The following is a 19526-nucleotide window of genomic DNA, read 5'->3' on the forward strand; positions in this document are numbered from 1 at the left end:
TCCGAGCTTCTACTTCTTGCCCGCCCACTATGAGGCACAATCATTTCCTCAGAGGCATCACTTCTCACCGCCCCAACTTCTACCTCAAGAAAAGGACCCAGGGATCATTCCTGTACACAGCAGGCTTTTTCCCAGTGGCTTCCGCGCTTAGGTGGAAAAGCCGGCTGGTTCTGCTGCGTTGGGCCTTTCGGTCACTCTTCGGCAACGGGCAATCCAGGATCGGGGCCGGCTCGGCACACTGGCCTCTCTCCCACGGGCAAAAGAGGAGTAAAGGCTATCACTTCTGGCAGACCCGGCCTTTCCTCCTTTCCCCAACAAGAGCCGTCATCCTTCAGAGGCAGGATAAGCGGGGAGAAAAGAGGTCAAGCCCATGCTACAGGTGCAATTCAACTGCAGTGGGGCAGCTCTCCAAGACTGCAACAAAGCAAGAAAAAATACGTCCCTGCCACAGCACACTCTTGCCACTCGACTCCAGAGGGAGAGAGGAAAAAGATGCAGAAGAAACCTCCTGCCCCCGGGGAGGGCAAGGCTGACGTTTGCATTCATTCATTGATAGGCCTTGCCTCCGGTTGCCGGGCAACGAGAACGGCAGTCTCGCCCATGCGTATTGGCCGCTCTTCAACGCTACCCTCTCTCTGGCACTCACTTGTGCTAGTCAGAGAAAGCAGCCGCGTCCCAGAATAGAATGTAGGCTTTATTGTGGGAATCTTAAAGACTACAAGATGTCAGGCAGGAGTTGAGCAGCTCCTCAAATAAAATGATAGGCAATGAAAGGTGTAAACATCTTGGTAATAAAACCCCCTTTCCCTCCACTCCCCCTCAATGAAAAATTCATTCAAAACAATTTTCTCTTAAGTTGCATTGAACAGAACGGTGACCTGAATTGTCAAAAGAACAGTCTTTACACAATGAAGAAAGAAACACGATATCATAGCTCTGGGGTAAGTTAGAGCAAGCGCATCCGACATCCTCTGTACCAATGCAGCCGTGGCAGACGATCCAACGGAAGCTCCCCCGAAGACCCGGCCGGAGAGGAGACCGGACCTAGAAGCATCGGACGCAGCCGCCGCCGCTTCCTTCTCTGCCCGGAGGAAACCAACGCAGCGTTAACAACTCCGTGTACAATTTACCGACCACTGAGAAAGGAAATTGGTCAGGCCCGCTCCCCCCTTTTAGAAAAAGGTGCATCTGCGAGTCACTCTCCCAACATATCACCATGTCCCCAAAACACACACATTTTCAACACTTGGAAGGGAAAAAAAAATCCACTCATTTCTCGGTAAGTGATCAAAGTGACAGCAATTATAGTCTCAGAAATACAGAAGTTTCAACAATCGATTTTGTCAACACATTAGGGTGTCACGTGTGGTCAGTTACTTGGTGATAAGATGCACTTTGCTACAGTTTGAACGCGTACACAGGAGTGTAATTATCGGGAGGTAGGGAAACAGTTCTTTTGATTCTGACGGTTGGAATAAGGACTAGGAGATGCAGAGCTCCCAATTTGGTAAAATGTCTAGTCTATAGTTTGTTTCTTTTTTTTTTAAATTTTTTTAAGATGGATGAAAGTCAGAATATCAGTGAAGGACCCACTGCTTTCGGCATCGACAGGGGTTGTGACCTGACGCAGCAGAAGTTATTTTGAGACAGCAGTATTCTTCCAATTTTGGCGAGACCAGGAAGGTAGTTTCCCCAAACGCACTGTTGTGATCCACTGCCTAATGTCACAAAAAGTTATAGGAGAATTTTTCAGCAGCAGCAGATATAGAGGTAGGTAGTTACAGATGCTTCAGTGAAAACTGAAAACCTTTCAATCCATCTATCAAAGTGCTTGCGATACCAATGTCAAGAGTAGGTGACAATTGAGCAAGGAAAAGGTGAATCTTTATCCAAAAACACTTTATTAATCAAGTCTTTTAAAAAAAAAATATCAGTGCAGATCCATTGGCTCTCACCAACTCTTCCTTAAGTTTTAGTGCAGTAGTTGCCCCTGCTGCCTGTATGCATGAAAAGGAAGGAACGAAGAATGGCGCAGGAAGGACGGATGAGGCAGGGAGACTGAGAGGGCCCAGGCCGAAAGGGAGATTACAGGGCTGGCTCTGACTTCCCGATGCTCTGGCCACTTGAGATTTTTTTTTTTAAAACTAACTGAGCATGTTACGCTCTTCTTTAATCCTGGGGCGAGTCAAACCAGAATTGAATTGCCTGAAGTAAAAAGGACTTCAGTGAAATGCATCTGCCTCGTTGCACATCTAGCACACTGAAGGTTCCGCTCAGGAAGGCGAGGAAGCCACAGGGTGGCAGACATCTCCAGGAAAAACAAGAGTGACCAGAACTGCATTAGAAAACACTGGGGAGTAAGCCAAGCCAATCCTCCTCTCCCACTGCAGACTTGTTGCATTATTAAAGGCAGCAGAAAAAAACCAAAACCAAAAACAAAAAACCCCAAAAAACACCCCAAGACCCCTCAAAGCATTGCGTGTCTTTCTCTCTCTCACACTCATACATGTACATACACACACACACACACACACACACACACACAACCCTGACTGACGGGAACATCATTCAGAAGCTGTGCCCATCTTAACAGTTCTGACGTATATATCTCTATACACATATATAGTGTTGTTCTTGCAAACGATAATGTCTGTCATTTTGAAACATGCATGGATTTGTGATCTTTAGGCATAATAAGTGCAAAGTGTGTTGAATTTGGATAAAGGGAGAGAGAATGGAAAACAGGTAAACATTAAAAATCTGCTTATCTGGAAGGAATCTGGCCAGACCCACCCCCGTGCCAGTAAGTCCAGGAGCCGATTCTTCTTCTTCCCTTCAGTTCGATGGCTGTCGCATTTAGTCTTCTAGCTTTCCTTTCGCCTTCCATGGCCGTTTCCGAACTCCGGATCAACTGGCTGAGATGACGGGTCCTAGTCACCTTCAGGATGGCAGGCGGGCCTGTTCCGAGGTAGACTAAGCTCCCACGACGAACGCGGCTTGAGAGACGTTCATTTTAGAAACAGTGAAACCACACCGTCCCCCCCACCCCTTCAGTCCCCGGGACGAGACATGTAGCCGTTCTGCAGAGAGAGACAAACACATTCCGGATTGGGCAGGCAGAGTCCCATGCAGGTTCTCTCGGTTCCAAAGATTCAACTAACCCTTTTCTCAGGTCATCCTTGCTTTGCTTTGCAAACAAGCTGCTTTCTTCACTAATCCTCCACCCTCCCTGAAAGGCTGATTTTTTCCACCCCCCCCCGCCCCAGCTACAATCAAAAGGGAGACTGTAGGGCAGATGACTTATTTGGTGCAGTCGTGCTTAAAGAAACTCTCTGGTTTCAATTGTGATGGAACAATTGAAAATTTTAGATAGCAAAAAAAAAAAAGGGCTGTTCTTTGCTCGGAATTCTAAAAGGCTGGACAACATCCCTTGCCACAGAAACTGCAATTCGATCGACGGCACTGCCTCCGGGGAGGCAAATACGTATAGCAATGTGGAGTTCCAGTCAGAACCTAGACAGCCGAACAGACTGCTCTTTTAGAGTGAAAGGGTGGAGGGTGAGGAAAGAAATGCACTTATGACAAAGCAAAATTGATTCAGCTTCACCAGCTGCTAAGCGGTGAAGGGAGGGTGGTACTCAAAACACTGGAGGAAAATGTGAACAGGGGAGAAGGGGCCAATAAAACATCACAGACAAGGAAAACGCATTGTTTACTTAAAAGCCCGTTGTAACGCAGGAGAGTTCGATAGCTGCAGATTACCCTTCTGCACTGCACCCACCAGCCTTAACCAGCAGACAGATGGTATATTTTCAAAGCCCAGGTTTCTCAAACACTGTATCTCTTGAGAGATGGGGAGGGGGAGGGAAGCAACAAAAATAGAAACTGTGAGAAATCAAGACTTGTTCACGAGATTTAAAAAAAAAAGAAAAAGGAAAAATAGAGACTGGTTTTGCCGTATAAACACTCCAACTCATTTGTTTTACCGACGACTGCATTTGTGAAATTCACTCTGTGGAAAAAGGGGAATTAAAAAAAAAGAAAATATATCTTTACAGAAAACAAAACAAAACGGGCTCAACAGAAAAGGATCTGTGCCGAGGCTTGAATGAGCAGTCCGGTGTCATACTGTTACCTGGGAAGCAGACATGCTTGGAGAGAAACCTGTGTCACTACTGTAGCTTCAGTTCCACAATTCCAGGTTTTCCTTTATGGTTGTTGAAAAAACACAGCCTAATCGTTTCATACTGTATTTATTTAATAACTAAAATTCACAAATAAAAAGATACTTGCAAAGTCCTTTTCCGTTGTGTAATTCCTGTCTCCTCCACTTTACTGCTTTCAGACCCATATGCATAAAAAAAAAATGGGCTTGGATTTTTTTTTTACTTTTTTTTTTAACTTAACAACTGTTAAATGATTGGTCAGTTGGAGCTGAAGCACCAATGGAGAAGATGCTTTATGGAGATGAGGATACACCCCCTGCCTTCCCACACATCTGAGGAACAAAGGAGATGTACCAGTGTCAGGATTCCTCTGCTCCTGTTTCCCCACCCAGAACATTCCTTTCATTTAGATTTCCTCTTTTAAGTGACCACGGGAGTCTCTTCCCCCCGATATTTCTGTCCTTTTGAAACCCGGTGAACGTCGAACATTGTTCGTTTCTTACTCCGCCAGGCCCATGAGCCACTGTCAAGTAGGTCCTGTCACAGCTCAGTGCTAGTTGTTATTTAATGGATTTTTTTTTTTTCATTTCAGGTAGGTTTGTGTGTCGTTTCAGAAGGCGTGCTTGTTTTATTCCTTTCGTTTTTTCAGATGAGCTGTTGAATAAGGCTACTCATACTCCAGGAACTGTTTGTGATAGAACAGTAAATATCTGGGGGGAGAAGTGAGAGAAAGTTTACCTTTTTAGGAGGAAATTCTATGAAGAAATGTGAACTTTTTTGTTTTGGAACAAAATACAACTTTAGAGGGCTACTGGTTAAGCTCAGGGTAGAGAATGAAAAAGTAAAAGCAAGAGAATCATTCTCAGAGGCAATCTCTGGGGTACATTCTCCCTTCATAATCCCCGTCAACTGATAGGTTTTAGCTCCTAAACTTAGCTCTTCAGGAAACCATGCAAAAGCCCACCAACTCCTGTCTTACACAGTTGGATAAAGAGATTGCTAGTTTTAGTTAGCTCTAACCTGAAGGGACAAAGGAAATGAAATACCCAAGCTACAGTTGCTCCTTCTGGATTCTCATTTAAAATAATCATTTTGGATACTGACCTTAAATAGAGAGTGGGAAACTGTCTACAGGAGTGTTTTTAAATTAACCAAGGTCCTGTCAGTGTTCTGAGCTGAAGACAAAAAATATCAAAATTCCAGCACCTGAAATTTTCAAATCGAATACTAAGCACGATTCAGTGGTAAAAGGTAAACAGTTTCCCCTAAAACCTAAATATGTAGAGTCACGGACTAGAAATTGCTTTGCAGATGGTATTCATTTTGGGGGGTGGATGTAGCGGAAGGGAAAGAAGGGAGGAAATCGACAACGTTATTGAGATGGATGGGTTCTCCCTTCTGATACTTTCCAAAGCGTAGCTTTGTGATAGATCAGAAATGGAGCTGACCTCCTCCATCGTACAGAATACAGACCAAACCCCCAGAGACCATTAGCTGAAAAGTCAATGGGCCTATCAGGAGACAAGATGGGGGGATTTCTTTTAATGGCATTTGTTAAGTGCTTATTATGTTCCAAGCACTGTTCTAAGTGCTGCGGCAGATATACACTAGTCAAACTAGTCAGGTTTGACACGGTCCATGTCCCACATGGGGCTCACAGTCTTAAACCCCATTTTATAGATGAGGTAACTGAAGCACAGAGAAGTGAAGTTGCATGCCCAAGGCCACAAAGTAGACAAGTGGGGGAGCCAGGATTAGAACTCATGATCGTCTGACTCCCAGGCCTGTGCTCTCTATTCTATGCCATGCTGCTCCTCTAAAATTTACAGATTAAGTTTTATATACCACATAGGCCTTGTGGCTTTTTGGCCTAAGGATATTTTCAGTCAGTCAATTGTATTTGTTGAGGGTTTACAGTGTCCAGAGCACTGTACTAAGTGCCTAGGAGAGTACAATATAACAATATTACAGACACATTCCCTGTCCTCAATGAGCTTACAGTCTAGAGGGGGAGACAGACATGAATGTATATAAATATAATTCCAGATATGTACATAAGTGTTGTGGGGCTCAGAGGGGGGAATGAATAAAGGGAGCATGTCAAGTTGATGCAGAAGGGAGTGGGAGAAGAGGAAAGGAGGGTTTGGTCAGGGAAGGCCTCTTCCCTGAGGGACAAAATTTTACAGAATGAAGCACTCCTATCACAAGAAAACTTGTAAAAACATGAGCTATTTTGAGCATCTTGAACCCATCAATAAAAAAAAATTGACTACTAACAATGAAGCTTTTTGTGGCTGGGGGCATGGGAGGGTGGAGTTCTACATCAGAGGAATCTGATTGGGTGTATCTCTGTCTCCTCCTCTTACCACCAAAGCATTAATTCCCCCTATTTCTATTTAAAGTACATTTCTACCCCACAAAACAAATGTCATTCCTAAAGCTCTCAACCCCAGGCATGCTTCTATACAAAATATTTATGTATTGGTCATTTATGTTTCTGGGAATTATATATGTATATTAAATTGTATATTAAAATGTACATATATAATGTATAAAAATGTACATATTTCAAGTATGTTCCATCTAGCTCACTTGGCATGTGCTTACAGCTTTGTTTGCAATGGGGTCTCCCCCTTTCCACTCCCATCCCATTATACTGTTACGGTCCTTGAAAGCAGGGATACTGTTTTGCTGTTGGCCGATTAGCCGACAGCAAAACCTCCGGTGGTTGCCTATCCACCTCCATATCAAACAGAAACCCCTTACCATCGGCTTTAAAGCACTTACCTTGTCCATTCCTACCCTGACTTCACTGCTCTCCTACTACAACCCAGCACGCATACTTGGCTCCTCTAATGCCAACCTACTCACTGTATCTCGATCTCATCTATCTTGCCGCTGACCTCTCGCCCGTGCCCTCCCTCTTCATATCTCACAGACAACTACTCTCCCCACCTTCAAAGCCTTATTGAAGGCACATCTCCTCAAGAGGCCTTCCCTGATTAAACCCTCATTCCTCTTTTCCCACTCCCTTCTGCATCGCCTGATTTGCTTTGTGAAGTGCCATGCAGCCCTTATATACACATTCACAATTTATCTATTTATATTAATGTCTGTCTCCTTCTCTAGGGTGTGAGCTCACTGTGGGCAAGGAATGGGCCTGTGACCTTCATTGTACTGAACTCTCTCAAGCGCTTAGTACAGTGCTCTGCAGACAATAAGTATTCAATATAACTGATTGACTGATATCCCATCAGGGTTTCCTAGTAGAGCAGTAGACCACCAATCAATGCTCATTTCTGCTCAATCTGCCAAGGATTGCTGAGTTTCTGCAACAAGAAGTTGCTCGCTTTGTGTCTGAAGGTCATTTCATCCCAGAGACGCCCTAACGAGATACAGAGTGAGAAGAATCCAAGCCCCTGCTACAGCTCTAGAGGCTCTGGCCACCCCCTTTATGTTCAGGATCTGGTGTCAGAAATCCCTACTGTCCCTAAAAGAGGTTAAGAGGATTCTAGGGACCAATTCAACCCTTGTAGAAGCATGTTACAGAAGCAATACATACAGAAGCAATACACGATAAAGGAGTATAAATATCTGTAACTACCAGTAATTAAAGCACAGAACCAATATCCCACATGACTTCAAACATATGCTTGGAATTAAAATCTCTCAACAGTCAATCTCCAGCAAATCTGTAACCAAAAAGTTTCAATTATTTGGGTTAAGGAGATCCTGAATAGTTGCAGGAATGAGGCACTGGAAGCTTAGTTCTCTAGTAGCACGGATCGAGATCTCAGAGGAATTAGTTGGAATTTCTGCCTTGGATCTGTCCAAAAATGAGTTTACCATGGGAGAGTGGAGGCAGCTGTCTGGGCCTATGAGAAAACACTGAGAGATCTGGAAAACATTTTCACGCACTGGATTCAGGGCACCAAATGGCTACTTGACTAATGGCACAAAATAAAGACTTCGAATGGACCTGAAAATTGGCCTCTCTCTGATGGAGAGCCTTAAATCATAATTTACAAATGGAACAACGCTTTTAATAATAATGATGTTGGTATCTGTTAAACGCTTACAGTGCAGAGCACTGTTCTAAGCGCTGGGGTAGATACAGGGTAATTAGGTTGTCCCACGTGAGGATCACAGTCTTAATCCCTATTTTACAGATGAGGGAACTGAGGCACAGAGAAGTTAAGTGACTTGCCCACGGTCACACAGCTGACAAGTGGCAGCGTAGGATTCGAACCCATGATCTCTGACTCCCAAGCCCGGGCTCTTGCCACTAAGCCACGCTGCTTACTACCTAAGAAGCATGGCACAGTGGATAGAGCATGGGCCTGGGAGCCAGAAGGTCATGGGTTCTAATTCTAGCTCCTCCACCTTGTCTGCTGTGTGGCCTTGGGCAAATGACTTCACTTCTCTGTGCCTTGGTTACCTCTTCTTTAAAATGGGAATTAAGACTGTGAGCCTTATGTGGGATAGGGACTGTGTCCATCCTGATTTACTTGTATCCACCCCAGCACTTAGTACAGTGCCTGGCTTAAACACCACAATTATTATTAATTATTATTAAGAACAAGGGCTTGCTTCCCTAATCTCTCCCGCTGAATTTGTTCTTCAAAGTTCTATGCCATTCTACTACATACGGTTGAAAAACTGGAGAATGCTACCACTTGGCATTTACAAACTGGTAATGGCCATAAAGTTATGGCTGAATAGTGTGATTATTTATACAACAGGCCATTTTCAAGGGGCTACAATCAAGACCACATTAATTCCCAGTATTCCTTAATGATTAATCCTACCTACTGAAACCAAGTGACTGAAGCTGGGGGACTTTACTGAGCTCCACCATATCTTGGTTGGAATATCTGCTAGACCTCTTGGATCTTCCATGTTCTCTTGTGACGTGTAATTCCAATCCCACCCTCTAAACTGTACCAGAAGACAAATTGGGACCTGGAGGCATGAGATGTGATGACTGCCTCTGAGATTAAATTTAAAAAGGAGAAGCAGTGTGGTCTAATGGAAAGAGCATGGGCTTGGGAGTTGGAGGACCCAGGGTCTAATCCTGGCTCTGTCAATGGCTTGCTGTGTGACCTTGGGCAAATCATTTAACTTCTCTATGCCTCAGTTCTCCTGTTCTCCCTCCCACTTAGACTGTGAGTCCAAGCTGACTTGCATCTACCCCAGTCTTGAGAATAATAATAATAATGATGACATTTGTTAAGCGCTTTCTATGTGCCAAGCACTGGGGTAGATACAAGGTATTCACGTTGTCCCACGTGGGGCTCACAGTCTTAATCCCCATTTCTACAGTTGAGGGAACTAAGGCCCAGAGAAGTTAAGTGACTTGCCCCAGGTCACACAGCAGACAAATGGCAGAACCGGGATTAGAACCTACGTACTCTGACTCCCAAGCCCACACTCTTTCCACTAAACCACACTGTTTCTCTTGTTTGACGCATAGTGAGTGCTTAACAAATACCATAAAAAAGTGGGTGACATGAAGACTTTACTCCCGAGGTTAGTAGTGCTTTGCACAAAGTAAGTCCTTAATAAATACACAATGTGTCTGCTTTACTTCTTGCAGAGTAAACTGTAAGCTCCTTACGGGCAGGGAACTTGTCTACCATGCCTGTCTCCCCCTCTAGACTGTAAGCTCTTTGTGGGGAGGGACTGTGTCTGTTACTGTATTGCACTCTCCCAAGCGTTTAGAACAGTGCTCTGCACACAGTAAGCGCTGGATAAGTACCACTAATTGACTGACCTACTGATAGGTGTCCCGGAAAACTACAAGAGCTAATCAACTCTACTGCAGCCCAAAGGAATCGTACAAGGCACTGTCTTATTCATTCCAGACAGCAGAGAACAGACATCCTATGCAGATAGGACCCTCCCTCTCCTTCAGATCTTCTAAATACTGGGCTGAAGCTGCTTTAGCCGCAAAAGGACAACCCAAAAGCAAGCACGCTCAGATCCTAGTCTTCAGACTTCCTTGAATGTTCTCATTTCGGACATACCCTTCGCTGTCTAGGACATCCTTAATGCTAGCCTTGGTGATGATGGCGTCGTCACATTTGAACCACTGGTCCTTGTGTTGCCGGATGAAGCTGGTGTAGTGCCCACTTTCCAAGGTTCCTTGGTGATTCACGACTGCAAACAAGGAATACCTGAAGCGGGAGAGGAAAAGAGAAACTCAACTCAACGCCACCATCAACGGACACTCCACTTGACCGGCAATAGGCCGAAAGGAATACTCCCCAAAGAAGAAAATCACGCCAGTTTTTTGGGACTTAAGACTGGTAGAAAAAGGACCACGGTAATGCAGAGTAGACTGAAAAAGCCCTACTGACTTCCTCTCCGCAATTGCCTCCAGCCAGGTGATTAGTGGTAACTTGCATTTATACTCAAGCAAGTGATTTTGTTCTCCTTATGCAGCGTAGAATACTCCCTTTTATTCCAAGAGAGTCAAAGTGCTTTATCTCTCAGTCAACATCGTAACAGTCATGGGAAGGAGTGCAAAAGCAAAGTATCTCCAGGAAACAGTTGCTCAGGAAGGTTAAATGAATGAAACCAGGTCACAGAAGGAAACCGTGAAAGAGCTGAAAATGGATGCAGGAATCCTGAATTCCAGCACTCATCTACTAGACCAGGTCAGATTGCCGATGCCCAAATCAAACTCGAGACTCTAATTACAGGCAAAATTTCCAGTACAAGGAGGCCCCATTTTTAAAAAAACAAACAAGTGAAGGGTTTATTCTTTCCTGAGGACTTAACATCTTCCCTATGCCAAATCACGTTCGTACAGAGCAGGTCTATATAAGTAGATAACCAAAATCAATTAATGACCAACACTCCCGTTTCCTCCATAAACCACCCCCCTCTCAATTACACATTGTCACAGATTAACAGACTTGCCTTCCTGTAAAAAGGCAGTGAATTTATGACTGCAGGACAGACAGCAGATGCTATTCCTCCTTGCCAAAGCCATAACCCTGGACAACGAAAGCCCTGGAATGCAGCACTTACTTATTATCATTGTTGAGACTATCCGTTGGCTGCTGGTACTGTCCATTCATTCTGCTCTCTTTACTGTAATGAAACATAAAAGTGGACTATCAGTGGCTTTCAACACGGATATTCTGGAATGCTCTTAATCACGGTGTCTTACAATGGCTCCTAGTACTAACTAACAGGCCAACTGGGGGATTGGTGCTATAGGTTTAGGACAACTAAAGAATGCAATCATTTTTTAACAACACAAAGGGTTAGTCTTCCTCCCAAGAACAGCTGTTTTTCATGAAGACCAAAATCGAAGTCACATTAACACCGTAAATCTTGAAAATGACCACCTATGGAAGGAGAATTTTCATTCTAGGTGAGAAATTAAGATGTGGCACTAATGGGAATATTTTGTGGAGGAATAATCTCGGTATGCATTTGAAGTCTGCATTACGGTTTGCTTGAAATAAAACTCAGCTCTTTGATAAGAGTAACAATATAATTCCAGTTGATTGGCAAATTTATGATTAAACTGAGGATCTTTCTGCAAGGTAAAAAGATTCTCAAATACTTATATTTGGTCACAATCGATGGTATTTATTTTGTTAAATGATATTTATTCCAACCCAATTTGCTTGTATCCACACCAGTGCTCAGTACAGTGCCTGGCACATAGTAAGTGCTTAACAAATACCAGAAGTATTATTATTATTTGTTATGTGCTTACTATGTGCCAGGCACTGTAGTAGCCCTGAGGTAGATACAAGTAAACTGGGTTGGACACAGTTCATATTCCATATGGGGCTCACAGTCTTAATCCCCAATTTACAGAGGAGGTAACTAAGGCACAGAGAAGTTAAGTGACTTGCCCAATGTCACACACAACAGACAAGTAGCGGAGTCGGTATTAAAACCCAGGTCCTTCTGACTCTCGGGCCTGTGCTATAACCACTAGGCCATTTTGCCTCGAGCACTTATTGTATGTAGAGTTGGTAGACCCGACCTCTGCCCATAAGGAACTTCCAATCTACAGGGGCAGACAGACTTTAAAATAGATTATGGATAAGAGAAAGAGAGTACAAGAATAATTACATAAATAATGTGGGTCAGGGGTGAGTATCAAAGTGCTTAAGGGGTATGCAGCCAAATGCACGACTGACAGGGTGGAAGATGGATAAGACAGCGGGGAGTGGTGGACTGTGGGATATGAAGGGAAAGGGAGTTTCAGGTCAAAGGGATAATGCGGGCAATGGATCAGTGATGGCAGTGGATGATGCGGGGAATGGATTAGTGATGGGATAGATGAGATGGAGGTACAGAGGGTAGGTTGGTTTCAGGGGAACAGGGTGCCTGGCTTGGTTTGAAGTAGGAAATCAATGAGGTTAGGTAGGAGGGAGAGAGCCGGTCAAATGCCTTAATGGCAAGGAGCTTCAGTTGGATTGGCAACCATTGAAGGTTTTTGCGGAGTGAGGAGATAAAGACTGAATGGTTTTTCAGAAAAACAATCCGGGCAGTAGAGTGAAATATGGCCTAGAAAAGGGAGAGACAGGGTACAGGGATGTCAGCTAGGAGGTCAATGGCCAAGGTAGGAAATGATAAGTGCCTGGATCAGCGTAGTAGCAGTTTGGATGGAGATATTTTGTGAAGGAAACACTGACAGGATTGTATGACAGATTGAATGTGTGGTCTGAATGAGACAGCTGCATCGAGGAGAATGCCCAGGTTATGGGGGCTTGTGAGACTGGGAGGAAGGTGGGGGTGTCAATTAATCAGTCATAATTATTGAGCGCTTACTGTGTGCAGAGAACTGTACTAAGCACTTGGGAGAGTACAATACAACAATATAACAGACTCATCCTCTGCCCCCAGCGAGCTTACAGTCTAGAGGGGGAGACAGATATTAATATACATAAATGAGGGATACGTACATAAGCTCTCTGGGGCTGGGAGAGGGGATGAATAAAGGGAGCAAGTCAGAGTGACACAGAAGGGAGTGGAAGAAAAGGAAAAGAGGGCTTAGTGAGGGAAGGCCTCTTGGAGAAGATGGGCCTTCCATAAGGCTTTGACGTGGGGGAGAATAATTATCTGTTGGCTATCAAGAGGGAGAGGTTTCCAGGACAGTGGCAGGATGTAGGCAAGAGGTCACTGGTGAGATAGACGAGGTGGAGGTAGAGTGAGTAGGATGGCATTAGAGGAGCAAAGTGCACGGGTTGGGTTGTAGTAGGAGAGTAGACAGGTGAGGAAGGAGGAGGCAAGGTGACTGAGTGCTGAAAAGCCGATGGTAAGGAGATTTTGTTTGATGTGGAGGTGGATAGGCAAACACTGGAGGTTCTCGAGGAATGCGGAAACACGGACTTAATGTTTTTGGAGAAAAATGATCTGGACAGCATTGTGAAATATGGACTGGAGTGGGGAGAGACAGGAAGCAGGGAAGTCAGCAGAGGGGCTGATACAGTAATCAAGGAGGGATAGGATAAGTGCTTGGATTATAACATGGTAGCAATTTTGGATGGAGAGGAAAGGACGGATTTTAGTGATGGGAAAGACAAGGGGAGGATTTGGGTGGGAAGATGAGGAGTTCTGCTTTGGACACGTTAAGTTTGAGGTGGCGATGGGGCATACAAGTAGAGATTTTCTGAAGGCAGGAGGAAATGGAGACTGCAGAGAAGGTAGGAGGTCAAGGATGGAGAAGGAGATCTGGAAAGCATCCATGAAGAGATGGAAACTGAAGCCATGAGAAGAGAATGAGTTCTCCAAGGGAATGGGTGTAGATAGAGACTAGGAGGAGACCCAGAACTAAACCTTGAGGGGGTGGGAGGCAGAGGAGGAGCCTGAGAAAAACTAAGAAGCACTTTCCTTCACACTCAGGTGTTCTAGCCACAGGAAAAAGACTGTCTTCAAAGAATCAGGGAGACATTCATGTTTTGTTCTCATATAGCCCAGGCATCTCTCTAGCGGCAATGTCTGAAGTGGCCTATGGTAAACAATTTGAATATGGGAAAAAGAAGTTGCAATATCAACTATACCTCTTATTTAACAGATGGGCTAATTTTATATTTCTAAGCCAGCTAAAATGCATGATTTACGTGAACCTATCTGCAATCTCCTAAAGGACCACCTGAGATCAATTAATCAACGAATGGTACTTATTGGGCGTGTACTGTGGGCAGACTGCAGCACTGTGTTTGTGAAAGTACAATACCATAGAGTTGGCAGACACGTTGCTATCCACAAGGAGTTTACAGTCGGGGGCAGAAAGACACTAAAATGAATTATGGATTTGGATGTGAGGGTTGTGGGGCTGAGGGTGGGGTAAATATCAAGTGCTTAAAGGGTACAGAGTCAAGTGCAGAGGCGTCACAGAAGGGAGAGGGAGCAGGATAAATGAAGGCTTAGTCAGCCTCTTGGAGGAGATGTGATTTTCACAAAGCTTTGAAGGTGGGGAGAGTAGAGCAATACTTGATAATTATCTGTTCTCCCTGGCTAATAATCATGGATTTTTATGGATTAATTTTATAGAACAACTTTAATGTGTGAATAGAACTGTGGAAAAAAACCCCACCTAAAAACAAAAAATAACTCCAAAAACAACTCTTAAGCTCAGACATTAGTCTCATTATTGCTGTATATGTACTGTTTAAATAAACCGTAATGCTATCAGGTGGTTAGAACCAGGGACAAAATACTACGTTATTCTCTTTCTGAATAGATGAAGCATTAGAGAAGCAGTGTGGCCTAGTGGCAAGAGCCTGGGCTTGGGAGTCAGAGTCCTGGGTTCTAATCCTGGCTCCGTCACTTGTCTGCTGTGTGACCTTGGGCAAGATGCTTAACTTCCTTGTGCCTCAGTTCCCTCATCTGTAAAATGGGGATTAAAAGTGTGACCCCCAAGTGGGACAACTTGATTACCCTGTATCTACCCCAGAGGTCAGCACATAGTAAACGCTTAACAAATACCATCATCATCATCATCAATAGAAAAAAAACTCCAGTTTTCTTACCAAATACCTACTGTGGTTGCACCGTGGTTGCCTGATGCTCTACTAAAGCAAGAATTCCAAAGCATCAACCCTTTTCTATATACATAATCAATCAATGGTACTTACTGAGTGCTTACTGGGTGCAGAGCACTGTACTAAGCGCTTGGGAGAGTACACTATAAGAGAGTCGGCAGTTACGCTCCCAGTCTGCCATGAGTTTACAGTCCAGAGGTTTTCTGGTTTTCAGAGCAACGTCATAGCAGGGACATCTGAGTTCTCTATCCTTTCATACCTGGAGGCCATAAACGGGGTCATATCCAGCTCCAAGGGAAAGGAGACATACGTAGTGATCTTTCGCCTCAGTTTGGCTGAGTGTTCAAACCGCTGCGGAAAGAATCAAGGAAGGAGAAAGTCTCTTAGAGACATCTTACAGGTCATCTTACAAATCTAAGCATAACAAGACTTTAAGAGGAACGGCATTCAAATTATACAACCCAATTATTCCCTGCATGCTCCCTCTCAAATGCAACTACTTTGCAAGTTGCCTTCTGGTTGAGGAAGGTCTTCCCATTTAGTATTCATTCATTCAATCGTATTTATTGAGTGCTTACTGTGTGCAGAGCATTGTACTAAGCGCTTGGGAAATAGTACTCTAACATTCTCTTTCCCTCCCCCTCTCCTCTGCCTTCCCTCTTCTTCCCCCTCCCCAAAAAGTCAATTACCAGAGATAAAGGAATTGAATCACAATAAGCCATTCTGAATGACAAATTCTACAATGCTGGGAAGCAGCGGTGGTCTAAATGAAAGAATCCCGGGGACTGGGTTCTAATCCTGGTTCCACCATTTGCCCCGCTCTGTGACCTTGGGCAAGTCACTTCCCTTCTGTCTCTCAATTTCCTCATCTGCAAAATGGAGATTCAAAACCTGTTCTCGCTCCTGCTTAGACTGAGCCCCAGGGACTGGGTCCAATCTGCTTATCTTGTACTTACTCCAGCACTCAGTACAATGCTGGGCACATAATAAGTGCTTAATAAATACTATTATAATCATCGTTAGAGATGCAGCAACTACCCACAAAACTGGGGAAGGCACAGGTAGGCAAGGAAGCCAAAATAGAAAGGGCAGCTCTGCACAATAAGGAAAGCATTCTCTTCTTTCCATCAATGTTAGGCCTCAAAGACCATGAGAATCCTTAACCTGTCTGCCATAGTCTGTCCTTAATGTTAAGTTAAAAAAAAGAGATGAGAAAATGTAGCGGGGGGGTAACACTAAGAAATGCAGGAGATGGGTGTTTAGTTTAAAAGCAAATGGAAAAAATCCACCTTAGAGCAAAGGAGAATATAAGACAGTTTATCTAGATGGAATGAATGCCTATATAAAAAAGGTGTCACTCCATTTCTCAGAGCACGTTTCCTATTTACATCAAGTTAGTCGTCATTCTTTGTTTACTCTCTATAAATCACTTAGGAACAGATGTGGACACGGTTTCGATCTCTTTCCAGTTTCTGCATTTCATCTCAATGGCATTTCCCCGCCTCTCCCTGAGTCACAGCACTAACAACAATACGTGGCCTATACGTTTTAATAAATTAGTTATATTCAGAGCAATGCAGACATCCACCTCATCCAAATGACCCAGTCTCTGTTCCCATCATCATTCTTCTTTTGGGAACTTACTTTGAGATGAAAACAGGCCACAATAGGTAATTTCTTCATAGTGAGTTGTTTGGTAGATTCCTGGTAGCTATGGCAACCACTACATTTGATTTTGGCACTGCTTCCTAAATGCTCCGGCCTTGTAAACCTGGAAGGTGGTTTATTATTTTGATTTTTTTTTTGGAAAGCAGAGGGGTGGGGGTGGAGGGAGAGGGGAAAAAAAAGGAGGCAGTGGTTATTTTCCATATTTCTGCAGGACTATAACCTCCCATTCCAAAGATGATTTTTTTTTTTTGCAGGAGAAACTTGGTTTCTTGCCTTTCCTTCTCACTGCATCTCGTCTTAAAAATCCCAGGAGTCCTAATATTTGAGTTGCCACACTTGTGGTTTGACATAGCTTAGATGGATAATATGATACTGTCAGAATGTTGCATTAGGAGAGAGACCTAAGAGCCAAGTCAGCAGTTCTGGCTCAGGTGTAAGGGGACAAGCAGTGCTGCGACGTGGAAGCCCCTACACACTCAGCAGTGGCTGTGAAATTCTTAATAATGGACCATGGAAAGAAAATTCAAAAACATAAAATGTCTCGTTTGCAGAACGCCAGCTAATTCTTCCAATGACAGATACGGGTTCACTGGAGTTTGGGGTGAATCCATATCCCAAGCTCCGGGAGCTCAGTTTGTCTCCTGTTTGTTCATGCAGAATTTCACATTTGCTGGGCCTGAGACAAACGGCTCTGGAACCCACCCCTGGGTGTTAATTGCTTGTCCAATCCCTCTATGTAATGAGCTTGTGTAACTAGTCCCTGGCCACACGCCTCCACATATGTGGCAGAAACTCGAGCAGGGCTCGAGTGAGAATTCAAAGGAGGATGTTCAGGTTCCTGCCTCTTCTAGATCGGTACTTTTATTATACTGAGAAAAAAATTTCAGAAATGAAACATAGGAGGTCCAAAAAACAAGAGCTCTGTCAGCTCGTTGTTGACCAGGAATGTGCCTATCAGAATGTTCCTCTGGAGAGACTTAGAAAGTTTCATAAAACAAGTCCAGGCAGAGGCGGCACCTAAAGTGATCAGCCTTTCATAAACACAAGCTTCAAGGAATGTGTCTCCCCAAAACAGGAAAAAAAACTCCACTTTGAAATAGTAAGGACCTTTCAAGTTCCGGTAACCCCTGTAATAAGTTCAAGCTCTCTGACCACCTTTGTTTCTCACCAAGTCAGACTGGGCGGGTGGTCTTCCTAGTTACTTGTAACTTAAACTTTCACAGTGTATGCTTATAGCCGCTTTGCTATCAATCTTCATTAGCCAGTTATTTTAACATCTTGTGAATAATCTTCCCTTAAGGAAGTGAAATCGGGGCAGTATGAAGTGTTCACAGATCAGGGGCCATTTTCTACCTGCAGTGGCGTTTCCACTTCTTTTAAATACCCTTGAAACTTTCAATAGCAGGTCATCATCTTGTGTGCTAAGCCCCAGCCTAGTATTTTGAACAACTCATCTCTTGATCTTTGGTCTACATATCAGAGCCTGGGCCGTGGTAGAACTTTCTTGTGCCAATAAACTATATCTGCTTTGCCTTAATGCTGACCCAGAGGACCTGGAGGGTGGGCGAGGGGGTGCCCTTGATCGCAGACCAAGGATATGAGGAAGGAAAACAGTCTGCCTCAGCACCTCCTGAGGTATTCAGACAAGGAATGATCAATACCTGGCCTCACTAAAGGCAATTCCTTTTTCATCATAAATACTCTACCTTTCAAGGGATCAAGAACCACAAAACTGGATCAATACATAGGACCATATCTTTTCTGTCATCTATTGCCTTTCTATGCATTTCTGAGCAAAATTCAAAAGACGGCCCTAGGTGGATTTTGCCAGTGAGGCACATGGGTGTGTCGATCACCACCACTGACACCTCCTCTAAACTCTGCTACTTCTGCCTTCCCCAGGAAAAACTGCAGGGTGGGCAAGGAGGACTTGGTCTGGGAACTACAAGATGCTCTAGAAGTCAAATGGCACACTCACCTCTTTGGGGGAGGAAGGGAGGAGGCCCAACTTCAAAAGAGTTAAATCTCTGAGCACCCACAGGGTGAGTAGTGGTGTTCTAGGTGACCAGAGAACAAGCCAGAGATATCTCCAACCCAAATCTCTTTAGAGAGAGCACTCTAGGTTATTGTAATATCCCTTTCTAGAACTGTAGCTGAGCAGTCAAGCTTTAGGGACAATCTCCCCTGCTATCCGTCCTCAAATCCAACACACCTTTATTCCACTGCCACAAGAACCTCCAGGAGATTCACAATTCAGACAAAATAGTCAGTGGCTGGGGAGGAGGGAGAGTGGGGAGAAGGCATCGTGCACGTTTGCTAGTGTGAGCTAGTGAGAGAGAATATTAAAGGCCCTTAAGCTTGGCCACATTCACACCAGGGACATCTGTTACACAAATCACTGTATTTCTACTCATGTCGTTTAAGTTTGGGCAGACAGCATCATCATTTCATCAGAACTGTTCCTCCCTAATGTCCAAACTTAATTACATAATATTATTCCACAGGTGCATTTTACAAGGGAGCCTAGGTAGCTGCAGCGTACCTAGAATTATATGTAAATCTACCAACACTTCCCAATTTCCCGGGGAGATGGGATTTGAGTGGCAGGGACTGTAACACCCCTCCTTAGGCAATCCCACCCCACCTTCAGTCAGAACCAAGCCTTCTTCTCTCC

The 19526-nt window shown here is 44.1% G+C and overlaps 1 protein-coding gene across 13 annotated transcripts in view; it reads right to left on the minus strand.

Moving 5' to 3' along the window:
* Positions 1 to 673: 673 nt before the first annotated feature.
* Positions 674 to 19526, minus strand: part of USP22 (ubiquitin specific peptidase 22) — a 252394-nt gene continuing 233541 nt past the window's right edge. For 5 of the 13 annotated variants that reach the window (XM_029052315.2, XM_029052314.2, XM_029052304.2 and 2 more), the window contains 5 exons: positions 16829 to 16955; positions 15444 to 15535; positions 11202 to 11264; positions 10193 to 10342; positions 676 to 4876 (listed from right to left, as the gene is read on the minus strand). In XM_029052315.2, coding sequence (XP_028908148.1) covers positions 4834 to 4876; positions 10193 to 10342; positions 11202 to 11264; positions 15444 to 15535; positions 16829 to 16955 — 475 coding nt within the window. In that variant the 3' untranslated portion in view covers positions 676 to 4833. Of the gene's footprint in view, positions 4877 to 4905; positions 5373 to 10192; positions 10343 to 11201; positions 11265 to 15443; positions 15536 to 16828; positions 16956 to 19526 lie in introns of those variants that run through there. The other 8 variants (XM_029052305.2, XM_029052311.2, XM_029052310.2 and 5 more) reach the window with 4 other exon arrangements.

Source organism: Ornithorhynchus anatinus, chromosome 2 (genome assembly GCF_004115215.2).
Source record: "Ornithorhynchus anatinus isolate Pmale09 chromosome 2, mOrnAna1.pri.v4, whole genome shotgun sequence".
Taxonomy (NCBI): Eukaryota; Metazoa; Chordata; class Mammalia; order Monotremata; family Ornithorhynchidae; genus Ornithorhynchus; species Ornithorhynchus anatinus.